We start from the raw sequence: 15,180 nt of genomic DNA on the forward strand, positions 1-15,180 counted from the left end.
TCCGATGCATCCGAGAAGAGAACGTGGTTGGGGGTCTGAACAGCCAGGGGCAGACCCTCTCTGAGGTTGATACTGTCCTTCCACCAAGTCAGTGATGACTTCATCTTCTCGGAAATGGGGATCGAGACCGCTTCTAGCGTCTTGTCCTTTTTCCAGTAAACAGCTAGGTGAAATTGAAGGGGACGGAGGTGTAGTCTCCCTAACGAAACGAACTGTTCCAGGGATGATAGCGTCCCTATCAGACTCATCCACTGTCTGACTGAACATCGTTTCTTCTTTAGCATGTTCTGGATGCATACCTGGGCTTGACTTGTTCTGGGGGCCGACGGAAAAGCCCGAAAAGCTTGACTGTGAATCTCCATCCCTAAATACACTATAGTTTGGGATGGGACCAGTTGGGACTTTTCCATATTGACCAGGAGACCCAATTTCTTGATCAGATCTAGAGTCCACTTTAGATTCTCCAGACAGCGACGACTGGAAGAAGCTCTTAGAAGCCAGTCGTCCAAATAGAGGGAGGCTCTGATATCCGCTAAATGCAGGAATTTGGCAATATTCCTCATCAGCCTCGTAAACACAAGAGGAGCCGTGCTTAGGCAAAAGCACAGGGCTTGAAATTGGTAGACAACCTTTTCGTAAACGAATCTCAGAAAAGGTTGGGATTCTGGGTGGATGGGGACGTGAAAGTATGCGTCCCTTAGGTCTAAAGAGACCATCCAGTCTTCCTTCCTGACCGCTGCTAGAACTGACTTTGTGGTCTCCATGGCGAACGTCTGCTTTGTGACAAAGACATTCAGCGCACTAACGTCTAGCACCGGCCTCCACCCTCCTGTCTTCTTTACCACTAAGAAGAGACGGTTGTAGAAGCCCGGGGATTGATGGTCCCGGACTTTGACTACCGCTCCCTTTTCTAGTAAGAGAGACACCTCCTGCTTCAAAGCTAGCCTCTTGTCTTCCTCTCTGTACCTGGGAGAGAGATCGATGGGAGACGTTGCTAGAGGGGGTTTGCGGACAAACGGGATCTTGTACCCTTCTCTGAGCAACTTCACAGATTGTGCATCTGCGCCCCTTTTCTCCCAGGTCTGCCAGAAGTTCTTGAGTCTGGCTCCCACTGCTGTCTGAAGAAGGTGGCAGTCAGACCCTGCCTTTAAAGGACTTGGTACCTTTCTTCTTCCCACGTCTCCCTTCGGCACGAGCACCTCCTCTGCTGGAGGCTCTGCCACGAAAGGGCGGAATGAATCTGGACGCTGGAGTGTCCATCCTGAGTCTAGACACGGCAGGCAAAGGGGTGGCTTTGTGGGCAGAGGACGCAACCAGGTTATGGGTGTCTTTCTGAATCAAGGAGGCAGCAATCTCCTTTATCAAGTCCTCTGGGAAGAGACACTTTGAGAGAGGAGCAAAAAGAAGTTCCGATCTCTGACACGGTGTTACTCCAGCTGACAGGAAAGAGCAAAGGTTTTCCCGTTTCTTGAGGACCCCGGATACGAACGAAGCCGCAAGCTCACTGGATCCGTCACGTATGGCCTTGTCCATGCAGGACATAATGAGCAAGGAAGCTTCCTTGTCAGAAGGGGAGATCTTCCTGCTCAAAGCTCCCAGACACCAGTCCAAAAAGTTAAAAACCTCGAAGGCTCTAAACATTCCTTTCATCAGATGGTCTAAGTCTGAAGGAGACCAACATATCTTAGAGCGTCTCATGGCTAGCCTGCGGGGAGAGTCTACTAGACTTGAGAAGTCGCCCTGGGCAGAGGCAGGAACTCCCAAGCCGAGAACTTCTCCCGTGGCATACCAGACGCTCGATCCGGAAGAGAGTCTCGCAGGGGGAAACGTAAATGCTGTCTTCCCAAGGTTCTTTTTGGACTGCATCCAATCTCCTAACACTCGTAAAGCTCTCTTGGACGAGCGGGCGAGGACGAGTTTCGTAAAGGCAGGCGCGGATGACTGCGTGCCTAAAGCAAACTCTGACGGAGGAGAGCGTGGAGCCGCAGATACAAACTGATCAGGATACATCTCCTTGAACAGTGCAAGAACTTTCGTAAAGTCCAAGGAGGGTTGCGTGGTCTTGGGTTCGTCGATGTCCGTATGTGGGTCGTCAATGTGAGCAGCGTCGTCATCATCAGAGAGTCCATCATCTGAAAACTGAGGAGGAAGCGGCAAAGGAGTAGGAATCGGCTGGTCAGCTGAGTCCGGCAGCACGGGTGCATGCGTGACTGAACCGGACGCAACGTCACGGAACTATTGCCCAGTCTGTGAACTGGCAACAACCATAGCAGCGTGGGGACGCAAAGCGTCTACTCCAGACTGTCTAGTCTGCTGTGGGCGAGTAGAGGTAACCATACTGGGTTGCGGAGGTTGACGCACCGCGTCAAAACAAAACAACTTAGGTTGTTGTTGTAACTCGCGAACGTCAACGGAAGGTTCCGTGCGTCGCTGAACGTCAACATGCGGCTGGCAGGGTACACTGGAACGCATGGGTGGCGGGACTCTCACAGCTGGAGTGCGGGAGAAGGTAGCCTCAGCGTCCACTGGACGCACAACCGTGGGTGGTTGTAGGCTAGAGGTAGGTGCAGCGTCAACCTTCTCCGCACGAAAGTCCTGCATCAATGACGTTAACTGTGACTGCATGGTCTGCAGCAAAGACCACTTAGGGTCTACAGGAGCAGGTGCGGCAACAGACGGTGTTACTGCCTGATGTGGTACCGCTTTGCCTCTCTTAGGAGGTGAGCAGTCGTCGGAAGACTGCAGCAAGTCCGAACTGACCCAGTGGCTACAACTGGGCCGTTGGACTTGCGCGGAAGGGACCGACTTGCGCTTAAGAGGCCGCGAGACCTTGGTCCATGGTTTCTTTCGAGAAACCTCTTCCGCAGACGAGGAATAAATGGGCTCTCTCGTCTTCATGTGGGTGGGGCGATCTTGGTTAGATACGCCCGAAACCACGGAGGGAACGTCTGTTCGCTGATTAAAGCCTCTCGAACCCTTTGGTCGTACGACATTGCTTCTCCCCTGGGCTTGGGAGCTTGCAAGAGGTCCCGGACTGGGAGGACGACAGGCACGAACAGACGAACCCTCAAGCGCAACACTATCCACAACACTTTCCACAACAATACCACTCACTTTATCACTACCCACTGCACTCTTGCACTTCAACTCCTTGACGTCTGCCATGAGTTGGTTACGGTCACTAGCCAAGGACTCGACTCTCTCACCCAGAGCCTGGGTTGTTGAGTGCTAGAAGGGGGATCAGGAGCAACCACTACAGGGGAAGGAATAGGTTGTGGGGCATGAGGAGAGGAAAATTCAACGGAGCGAGATGAACTTCTCCTGACTCTATCTCTCTCTAGCCTACGTGTATATTTCTGGAATTCGATAAAATCGAATTCCGAAAGCCCAACGCATTCCTCACATCGATCTTCCAATTGACAGGTCTTATCCCGACAATTGGAACAAACGGTGTGAGGATCGATAGAGGCCTTCGGAAGACGCCTTGAACAGTCCCTAGCATTACACTTCCTGAACTTAGGGACTTGAGAAGGGTCAGCCATTTTGAATTAGTCAAAGGGGAATTCAAAATCTATCCAAAGTCGTCAACAAATAATCCGATATCAACAAAAGAATGCAAGGATGTATTGAAGATAACGTCTGCAAAGCGAAAGCTCAAAACTAGAAATGTGTACTTCACCAAAATATGTGAAAACCAATCCAGTAAGCAACAGCTAATTTAGTAGGTCTTGCCGGTGGCACGACAGAGAGAAAATTGAGTTCTGTGTTTACATTGAGTACTGAGTACCTGCACGACAGATGGCGCTGTTGAAGTACACCCCCTACCTGCATAGCGATCGCTGGCGGATTTTGAGCGTAGAGTTTTTCTGTCGGGCAGCAGAGCTGCAGCTTATATAATCACCGGCTAAGTTTAATATTGAAAAGTTCCTTATAGCACCATTTCCAAGGTATAAATATTGCTAAATATACTAGAGAAAAAGTTGCATGTAATGCCAGGAATATACCCAGCTCGCTCACCCTTATAGGGTGTCGGTATAGTTACTGGGGCGTGTTAAAACCACTACCAGAGGTCCCTTACAAATTAGTCTTCTCCTTCCTCAATATCCCCCGATACTACGAGGTGCTGTCCTACATCCGACAACTGCCCACTACTACGGCTACTGCCCCCCCCCCCCCCCCACCACCACCACCCACGCGTCTCCCATCATTCTTTTTCTAGCACCGTGATATCCACACACGTTTGTTTTCATAGCTTCTTTGTTACTAAGTTGTGAAGATGGCTGACTTTTGGAGACCCCTACTCCCAAGTTAAGTATTGCAATTATCTATTTTGATAATTCAAGGTAGCGACACACAAAATTAATAATACAGTATTGTTAATTTTAGTCTCGGCAATATTGTGTGATGCCTTACCCTCGGCAGCCATTTTGGTGTCGCTACCTCCAAGAGCTTCATAATTATCTACAACTTTTAATTAGTTCCTCATACTAATTGTAGTCTTGTTTATTTAGCTCTAGACATCTTATACAGTGTTTAAGTATGGTTACTGAAGTTTACAATAAATTAATTCAGCTAAAAATATTCACTAATCGGAAGAACCACTGGACCCTCCGGTGGAAAGGGTTCCTGCAGAGAAGCTGAAAAGTTAAATTAAAAACAATTATAATTTACCTTCATCAATAAAGAAACCATTCGGAAGCGCAACCTAACCTGAGAATGGGAAAGAAGCTCCCCCTTGCAGAGTATATAGCTGGCCGCCCATTAAAGGTGAACGGTGATGACCTTGAAAAAGAGTAAGAGCAAAGTCAAGCTCTGAAAAGGTCACACTCCCTTCCCCTAGCAGATTCCACGTAGAGGGGAAGGCGATGACAAAAGCTGACCAGAGATGACGATTCCCCTGTGCCAGCAGCTAAGTCACACGGAGGGCTATTCGTCAACGAGATTACCGATGGTCAAGGTAGAAAGGTTGGAAGGGAAGGTTCTCCCTCCTTGAGAACCTGCCGTTGTAGTGGTTGCAGACTGTGGCCAGATGTAGTAAACAGACTGCCTAGTGTCCGAATGCCGACCACACTCCAACGTTTCACTACACAAAAAAGAAACGGTAGAATACCCAGAAATATGGGTAAAAAGTGAACAATCAAGGATGAACTGGGCACTGGCCACCACACCTTGAGAGAGGAGATGCTGGATAGCCTCTACGCATAAAGTCGAAGCGGCTGCACGGTCTTGTGAAAGATTTTCGCGTGTGGTTGTTTGAGTATATCTGGTTGTGGAGGAAGCTCTCTCGATAGATCTACTAGAAGTTGCAGAAGGTCTGGGAACCACTATGCATGATGCCATAGTGGAGCTACAAGGGTCATCATTAGGTCTTTGGATGCTATGGTCTTGGTGAGCAGTCTTCTCATCAAACAATACGGGGGAAAGGCGTACACGACGAAGTTGTCCCACCTTGCCATAGAGCCTGAGTCCGGAAATGGAGAACAGTACAGCGGAAGCTTGCTGTTCAGAGATGTTGCAAACAGGTCTACAGTCAGGGAACCCCACAAAGTCAGGACTTTGTTGGCTATCTGACGATTCAAAGACCATTCGGAGCCTACTATCCGAGTCGCTCTGCTCAGATTGTCCGCAAGCACATTCCTCTTACCTGGAGTGAAGCAAGCTGATAGACACACTGAATGTTCTTCTGACCATCTGAGGATCTTTACTGCAATATGGCATAGAGGCTGCGAAAAGGTACCGCCCTGTTTGTTTATGTAAGCCACTACTGTGGTGTTGTCACTCATCAACATCACAGAGTTACCTGCCAGCAACTGTTGAAACTGATGAAGAGCTAGGTAAGCTGCTCTCACCTCTAGAAGATTTATGTGCTGGTACCTTTCTAACTCTGACCAAAGGCCGGAGATCATATGGTGCAGCAGGTGAGACCCACCCCCACCCTTCTTTTGATGCATCTGAAGAGCATCAAATCCGAAAGGGGAACAAGAAGATTCTGGCCCCATCGAAGGTTTTCGTCTACCATCCACCAATTCAAATCCGTCATTTGATCCAGAGTTATGGAAACTCGGGTGTCCAGTGGATCAGAGTGTTGGTTCCATACGGACTTCAGCTGCCACTGCAGGGATCTTATCCTGAGAAGGCCGTTTGGAACAAGACGGATGAGAGAGGTCAGATGGCTTAACAGACTCAACAAATGAGAGGCTGGAAGAACGTATTTTCTGAGGAAGGATACAGCCACTTCCTTCATTCTGTTTACACTTTCTGATGGGATGACTTTCTCTTGAACGATATCTATCATCATACCGAGATACACCAGTCTTTGAGAAGGTTGCAGTAATGACTTCTCATGATTTATCAGGACCCCTAGGTCCTGACAAAACTTGAGAAGCATGTCTCGGTGATGAAGAAGGGTCATCTCAGAGTCTGCTAGGATCAGCCAGTTGTCCAGATACCTGAGAAGACAGATCCCGTTCCTGTGAGCCCAAGATGACACTAGGACGAACACTCTGGTGAATACCTGAGGAGCTGTCGTGAGACTGAAGCATAGATCCTTGAACTGGTATGTCTTTTCCTCGTGTATGAAACTTAGATATTTCCTTAAATACGGATGGATTGGGATCTGGAAGTATGCGTCCTTCAAATCCAGTGTGCACATGAAGTCCCTTGGATGAACCGCTTGGATGAGGGGACAGGTCGATGACTGGTTTCCAGCCTCCAGTCACCTTTTTCAGCTCCTTTGCGGATCCCTTCCCATGGAAGCTTAGATGCATTGGATCCCGAGTCAGAGGAGGGAGAGATTGAATGAACGGGACGCGATACCCTAGAGTGATCACTTCGACCGTCCAGGGTTTTTCCCCGTGAAACTGCCACCTCTGCCAGCGGCGCTGTAGGCATCCTCCCACAAGTGGTAGGTGAGGAAGAATGCCCTTCATACTGGGAGTGACCACCTCAGCCACCTCCCTTCTTTCCTCTGAAGGACTTAGTCCCTTTCTAGCCTTTGTATGGAAAAGGCCGCTCAGACACCTTTGAAGGTTCGGAGGACCTAGAAGTTGACAGGTGAGAAGAGGAAGGTGCTTGCTGAGTCCGGGAAGACTGGGAAGGTCTACCATAGGCCCTCGATGTCATGGCCCTATGGAGGAGAGAATCGGTCGACGATTTCCTCCATCGCTCAGCAGCCCTCTCTATCTCTACTGGAACAAAGAGAAAAGAACCCTCAAGGGTAGAGTTCCTCAACCAGGAGACTTCCAGCTTAGGTACCTGCTTATGGAATTTCCCGATGACATTATCCCTTCTTTCGAGAATGGCATTCGCCCACAAGTTGACGACGTGGTGCGATAAAAACTCAAAGAGTTCGGGTACCTGACAACAGGAAAGACTCCAAAGTCTTCCTGTCCGACTCTTATGAGAGATCGTGGGAGCACATCATGAAGCCCAAAGATCCTAGCCATAAATCATGCCATGAAGCAGCCTGCATGGCGAACTTCGCGACTCTCTCTATGTTCCGGAGCTCAACTGCTGAGAGGGAGGCCCTCAGAGAGAAGAGGGTTTGAGTCGTGATACTCTTCGTTAGAGACTCTACTGAAGGGTCGAGGGACATGGTGGAATGAGGTTCCCTTTTGATCTCGTATACTTCCTTTGTATATAAAAAAAAAAAAAAAAAAGTAAGGGACCGAGAGGAGGAACCTGCCCTCAGGGACCTAGAGGTTACAGATATCTGGGCGATAGCTTTCCTCTTGGCGGCTATAAAACCCTTAGACCAGGTCAAAGCGGCACTTGACCAGAAAGGCTTCTAGGTCTCGAATATTTCATCGAGAACCATATCCTTCCCCTCCTGGATGGTGGAACCAAGAATAGACAGCCTGTTGAAGGCCCTCATGCAAGCAAGGACCTGCCAAAAGGTGTGCTCTGACTTACGTCTCTCTTGTTCAGAGTGATACTTCAGACTGGCCGCCTTTGGAAGATTCTTGTCATAGGAATCTAAGGGGTCGTCCACCTCCAGGCTCAAATCCAGAGTCTGGGCTAGGTCAGGGTCGTCAACTGTATCACTGGATGAACGCGGCACAGGGGACCGTCTCTGTGCCTCAGTCATTCGAGCTTGCCTTGCCGCAGCGTTCTTGGGTTTCAAAATAGTGTCCTTCAATTCTCTTCGCACAGGACGTTCCTCTGTGGTCTTACGAGGGGGAGCCAGCGAGGTTTTCGAGGCAGTTGACGTAGCCCTGGCAGTAGGAGCTGAGGGCTCCTCCTCTGGAAAAGGTAAGGAAACCGGACGTTGGTCCAGAGGCACTAGCTCAATGTCTTGAGGGTTGAAGGGATGGATAGTTATATCCCTGGGCAAGCCTAAGTCCCTACTCATCCTAAGGCGGATGATGTCAGCGTGAGGTGGTGTTACGCCTCTCATCCTCCTTTTCTGTCTCTTAGTTATGACCTCCTTCACCTTCACTGGAGTAAAGGGTAAGTTAGCCATATAAGAGTCAGAGGCTTGCGGACCTTCAGCACACGATCGGGGTGGAGGTGATCTGCGTACCTTGTCTGCCGTTGACCTCCTTCTAGGGTCTTGACTCCCAGCGGACGAATTCTACGAGGGTTCCAAAGGAATCCAGGTGTTGCCTTGACTGGGACAGTCGGAGGTTGTGGCGGTGGAGGAGCCACATTCAGACTTCAGCAGGGTGGTGATGAACGTACTCACCCACGGAGGAAGTTCTGACTTCTAGGTAAACCCTGGACTTCTCTAGGAGGAGAGTGTCCTTTGGGAGGAATTCTAGGAGTTCCAGTCGACAGAGGTGATAACCTCTGAGGCAGAGGAACACGCTCCTTAGGACGCGAAGGAAGGTCTGGACTAATAGGCACGTTAGCGAACCTATTAGGCAGCGCTTTTAAACCCTCTGGGAAGGGTATTAGTATTCCGCTAGAGGTGGAAGAAGCTGAGGGTCGAGGCGAAGGTGTTGGTATTGCACTTGCTCGCGATTCTGATACATCTGCTCGCGAATTTCTCGCGGAAACCGTTTATTTGCTCCCAAAATCATGAGATTCGCGTGTGAAATCACGAGTTTCACGCATTAACGGATGCAATTCATGAGCAGAAGTGCTCGCAACGGGAGCACTAGGAGCCACACAGGACGATGTAGGTCTAACGACTTCCTGCGGCTCAAACAAGTACCTACGTCCGACAAAGTCAGCAGAGAAGGCCTCTGAGTAGGAACAACTCTTGTTGGAGAACGTTTCACAGCGGGACGCGTTTCCAAGCATCGCATAGGCGAGCGCTTTGCTAAGACTCCCCAGGCGGTGAAAGGCACTGGGGGTTTAGCTGGACGCCTGTCAGAGGAGTGGTTATTCTCATGATTAGGTCCGGTCCGAGGTTGTCTGGTTGAGGGGCTAAGCGCAGTGCGAGCGCTTACCTCGACCTCTAGAAACGTCTAGACCTTGATCACAAATGCGCGGTTCGCAGTCGTGAACAAGATTTTTGCTAACGGGAGCATCTAGCTCTCGTCGTGAATGCCCATCTCACGAATGTGAGCGTCGGCCTCGCGAACGAGAACATCGCTCTCGTGAACAGTACCCTTGCGAGCGTGAACGCCGCCCTCGTGAATGGGAGTGTTGTCCTCGCAAGTGCGAGCGCCGTTCTCATGATCTACTGTAGATTACAGAGATCTAGAATGCGAGCATCTGGACCTAGGTTTAGACTGTGCTCATGATCACGCGGAACGCGATCACAAGGCTTGTCCTCGTGAAGAGGAACGCCTCCGAGGAGAGCGTTAGGACCTGCTGTCTCGTGAGCGCGAAGCTCTAGAGCGTGAACGCCTTCAAGAAGAGCGTTTGGATCTGATGACCTACAATCCATCAGATCTTCCAATCGTCGCGAAAGGAGATCAGGGAAGTGTGCCAGAAGGGCGAGGCGATGGCGATGCTCATCCTATAGCTCTGCTGGTGGTAGGAGCACTGGTCCCCAGAAGATCTACACCTGCAACCTGTGGGTTCTTGTGAGGAGAAACAAAGGGTTGGGGGTTAGGGGACGACGAGGTCCCAGGATGGCGAGCGAGTTCGTCGTCAGCAGGAGGCCGTTGGAGAGGCAAATGCAAGCGATCACCTCGTCCGCACGTGGAAGGGCCAGGAGAGGGCGAAAGATTCCAGTTCCAGAACGGGAGGTGTCGACAGCTCCGGAGAAGGGTCCTTCCTAGCACCACGCTGAAGAAGCCGCAGCAGCTCCTGATTCGAAGGAGTCCCGAAATCCATAAGGTCCGCCACGCCTGCATAAGATCTGAAGCACCAACCCCCTCCTAGTACCCCAGGGTTTCCAAGGAGTTAGTCGGTCTGCGCTCCTAATCGATCGCCCATCAGAAGAGTGCAAGCGAGAAGAAGTTTTAGGAATGGATTATGGGGGGGGGGGGCTAAAGAAGAAGAACGTGCTTTCCTCGCCCCTAAGGGAGAAAGATCGTGCTTCGCCTTCTTCTTCCTGCGCTGCCCAAATTTCTCCCATTGAGAAGCAGGCCACTCCCTACACTCTGCACAGGGCGAACCCTCCTCGCAGCGATGCCCTCTGCATGAAAGACACAGAGAGTGCAGGTCGGTCTCGAAAGAAGACATGAAAGTACCGCACGGGGCACCCTCGTGTCCTGGACAGGTTTGCACAAAGGCGATTGTAGAGAGAACACACACACACCTGAAAAGAGGAAGCAAAATAAAAAAGCCCAATGACAGTCAGGGAGAGAGGACACATCGTATTTCTACCAAGCCAAAAGAAAAAGTGACGTCTCTCACTACTATGAGAGTATATATAGAGGCGGCTGGGTACGTCCCAGCCACCCACCGGCCTACCCGCTCAAGTGGTTAGGCAGGGTTTCCACCTTACAATTAAAGTCTAATAGCTACCTTTTAGATTTGCTGAAAGATAATCCAAATAAATAACGGAAAGTTTGTTAGTATGGGAACAATTCCACTTTTCTATGCTTGAACCAAGAAGTGTTTGCCAATCTAAAATCCTCCTCAATGACAACTGTAACCATAGTTTTGCTATCCAAGACAGAAAAACAGGTGTCAAAAAGTGCAGTCTATAGTTGATGGTAAGTAGACTTTATTTTTCAATTCACAAAATACTCAGATTCTACCACGAGACATTAATAAGATTATCATTTATCTACCTTTTTTGCATTAACGTTATAAAAGAATAAGGCATTTTATTTTAGCCCCTTAGTCTTTGATCTTCTACAGTTCAGCATCATAATATACTGTATCTATACTTTTTACCATTTGTTCAACAAATTTCATATCATCATATTTGTGCATTGAACTATCAAAAAATCATGATCTTTTTTATCATTGTACACTGCTTATACTATCATCCCTTTTGGTAAATATATGAAACTTTAATTTCTAGCAAAATAGGAATTTTTTATAAGAAATGGACAAGGCCTGGCTGTTTTGAGACGTTTCTCTATGTGACTTTTGGATTCCGGGTCATAATAACTTATGAATCAATTGAATAAAATGCGAATAGCAGTGCCATTGTCTAAGTCAACTGTGGTGGCTTACTGCTCATGCATTGTTCGTAATAATTCACAGGAACTTTTCTGTTTTTTGTATACCATAATCATTAGCAAACTTTTGGAACCAACTATGAGATTCCTGTTGTCTATATATAGGCTTTAGGACGTTAATCTACAACAGCCATTTTACCCAACACCCTCCTTTTCGGTCCCAGCATGGCTGCCGTTACAGAGGGGGGGTTCAACCTATGGTACTTTAAGATTTACAGTAATTTCATCTATTTCACTAAATGATTACAGTACTGTACAGTATATTCATAACACTCTTCATTCACTATGTAACATGGCTGGCAAGAGCAGAAAATCCTTGTACCTCTTGGCAGCTTCATCCAAACTTCCAATTAAATTTATTTATGAAAGAAGCAAGCCAATTACATGAACCATATACTTTTCCATCTAGTTATCTTATGTTTTTTACATATTTCTTTACCATTACTATCACTGCAAATCACTAGTTTAGATTTATCATTCGAATTCACAAAAATTGTTTTTATATGTGGGCTAGAGCTCATGAACAGGCAGTTTACACAAATATTTGTGGTCAGAAATGGATAAAATATAAGAAACCACTTGAAAAAAATATAGGGTTCATGTATTTGGCTAGAAATTAAAGCATCATATATTTACTGCTTTTTCTTAATCATCATACAAATAATATCATTGCATTCAAGTTTTTTTAAATTTCCTAGAGTTTGCTTACATTGCAGTTTCAACTTTCATTATGGGGTAAACCCTGCTCTACCTAAATGTCTACCGTCTACTGAAAGTTTTCAATGTGTAATGATTGAAGAATCTGTTATGATTTATGATGCAAATGACCCAACCAAACCTTTACTTACAAATATACACTCTGCAATGATTGCACAACTAGAGAATAGGTTTTAACATTCTATAAACTTAACGAAGGAGCAAGAATGTATGCAGCTGAGTTTTGATCTTGACTTGTGTTCGAACAAGCACAATTCAAATCTCACTCAACAAGGTGTAAGGAAACTGTAGGTCTACATTCAGAATTAAAAAAAAAAAAAAAAAAAAAAAAAAAAGCCAGAGCAACCCCTGACATGGGCAAAGATTGATATGGCACTAATATAATATTAGCAAAGTATTATCAAATAATAACTTGGCCCATTTTGAAAAATTAGCATCCTAATATCATAATTTGATAACGATAAACTTCATCTCTATAGAATTAAGTGATAGGATAACCGTAAAGGAAGATTTACTATATACCAAATGCACTACAAACTACACTGGAATTCTAGTCTGGAATAACTTTAATCATTGTGCCTGAGACACAAAAATAAACAACGGTTCCTTTGGTATTAGGGTGATTCAATTATGATTGACAAGCAGGTAAATATCATAAACAAAAGCTGTAATACGAGAATTAAAGCCTTGTTAAGCTGACAAAAATTTGAGAGGCTGAAGTAAGCAGGTACTCCCCTCTTATTTAAAGCAATGGTTAGCCTTTGGGGAGCTTTTGTATAATGATGGACAGGACCTTCCATGTGCATCAAACTCACGCTAACCTAACTTACAACCCCCTTACACTGCCGTACTTTTAGTGAAAGGCAGAAAATGAGGGAGTTATGGGGCATGGCCATCACCATACATACACCCTATGAGCCTTTGTATAATGACGGACAGAACCTCTCGCGTACACAGAATACCACTCAACATGAACTTCCCCACCTAACCTTCAAGCCATGTCATTACCTAACAGAGGGCTAACAACCCCCTGCGACTCCTGTTACATTACAATATTCTTAGCTATAAGGTTATAAATAAGGGATTTATGGAGCATGGCTGTCATCTTACATACACCCCATCCTTAGACTGGTTCTATTTATATTTCGATGGTTATAAATGCACGGTTACTTTACTACAGGTTACACAAGCTAGGAACAAGCTTAGGTTAATAAGCTGCCATAGGATCCATGTTCGCCAAGATGTTCTTATCAGTTTGGCCTACCTTAGGGTAGCTTTAAGCAGCGTGAGAACTAAACTAGATTACCTATGGACCTTTCATCGCATTTTTTGTGAGGCCTAACGGTATTTTATAATAAGGTGCCAACTGCTACCCGGAGTAAATCAAATGTATGAAATAAATTGCAGTTCATTGTTATTCTTTCACGACGTCCGCCCACCTGATGATGACGAGGGGGAGGAACCAGAGATAAAATCATGTCACACTTACCACTAAAACAAAGCTTTTGGACTTTCTGGATCTCAATTTTCTCCTCAGATATAAGCTGGTCGAATTCTTGCAACCTGCGAAGTAGATGACACTAAGTTTACAGTTCACATGATGGATATTTCATTCATAAGAACAGACAAAAATATCTTTGTTTACCTAGCTTTGTACGCGGCCATGGTTCAACAGTAAGCGTTCGATGTTGACTTAAATGTCATTAATTTCAACCCCAGATTTTCTTGATATATTTTTTTAATATAATCCATTTTCAATTGTTTCATTAATTAACAATGAATAAATTTATGTGTTTAACTATGCACAAATTGATTATACGCATTGAAATTCTTAAAATCAGCATTTAATTCAAAACTTTCCGTCAATGACCATAACAAAGGTTCTGTCATAGAGATAATGGCTATTCATTGGATAATAACAGCAACGAATGAGATGATTATTTACATTACTGTATTCTTTCTTGTCAAAACCCGCTCACATGCTCTGTGAATATTTAATGAAATATATTGTTCCTCTGCTTTCAATCAAGCTATTTTTCTTATTCTATACTACTGTACGTGTGCTGCTGTGTGAATTCACATAAAAGAAAATCAATCTCAACTCTTCATTTTATCATATAAAGTTCCCTTAAATCTTTTTGAAATGTCACTTAAAGCTTAGAAGCTACACGAACAACCATTCATGGTATCTTTTATTATTATTATTAGTATTATTATTATTATTATTATTATTATTATTATTATTATTATTATTATTATTATTATTAGTCAAGCTACATCAATCCTATTGGAAAAGCAGGATGCTAAGACCAAGGTCTCCAACAGGGAAAGTAGCCCAGTGAGAAAAGGAAATAAGTTAATAGACAGAACAGTGTGCCTGGATGTACCCTCGGGGAAGCGAACTCTAACCCAAGACAGTGGAAGAAAATGGCATAGACGCTATAACACTACTCAAGACTGGAGAACAAAGGTTTGATTTTGGTGTGTTCTAGAAGAGCTGCTTACCTTGGCTAAATAGTCTTTTCTACCCATACCATGTGGAAATGTTAAAAGTTTAGGTTTCAAGGGCACTTATGAATGGCAGAGGCAAGGGACTGTTGTTGCCCCAGCAAGCAGGACAATGTCCTAGCGACTGACCATATATATATATATATATATATATATATATATATATATATATATATATATATATATATATATATATATATATATATATATATATATATATATATTTTATATATATATATATATATATATATATATATATATATATATATATATATATATATATATATATATATATATATATATATATATATATATATATATATAATGGTCAGCGCCTAAGCTCACTTTCCATCCAGGTAATAGATGCTGATGACTCAGCCCGTAGACCTAAAGGTTCCCCCCAAAACTCACATCCTAGGCTCACAAG

At 45.5% G+C, this 15,180-nt stretch overlaps 1 protein-coding gene across 1 annotated transcript in view; it reads right to left on the minus strand.

Moving 5' to 3' along the window:
- The window catches only part of LOC137645849 (TBC1 domain family member 13), a 124,707-nt gene extending 110,740 nt beyond the window's left edge, over positions 1–13,967 (minus strand). The window contains exons 1-2 of the mRNA XM_068378832.1: positions 13,891–13,967; positions 13,735–13,808 (exon numbers count right to left, since the gene is read on the minus strand). Of these exons, the coding sequence (XP_068234933.1) occupies positions 13,735–13,808; positions 13,891–13,910 (94 nt within the window). The 5' untranslated portion in view covers positions 13,911–13,967. The remainder of the gene's footprint in view (positions 1–13,734; positions 13,809–13,890) is intronic.
- Positions 13,968–15,180: the final 1,213 nt, after the last annotated feature.

This window comes from Palaemon carinicauda, chromosome 8 (assembly GCF_036898095.1).
Source record: "Palaemon carinicauda isolate YSFRI2023 chromosome 8, ASM3689809v2, whole genome shotgun sequence".
NCBI classification, from domain to species: Eukaryota; Metazoa; Arthropoda; class Malacostraca; order Decapoda; family Palaemonidae; genus Palaemon; species Palaemon carinicauda.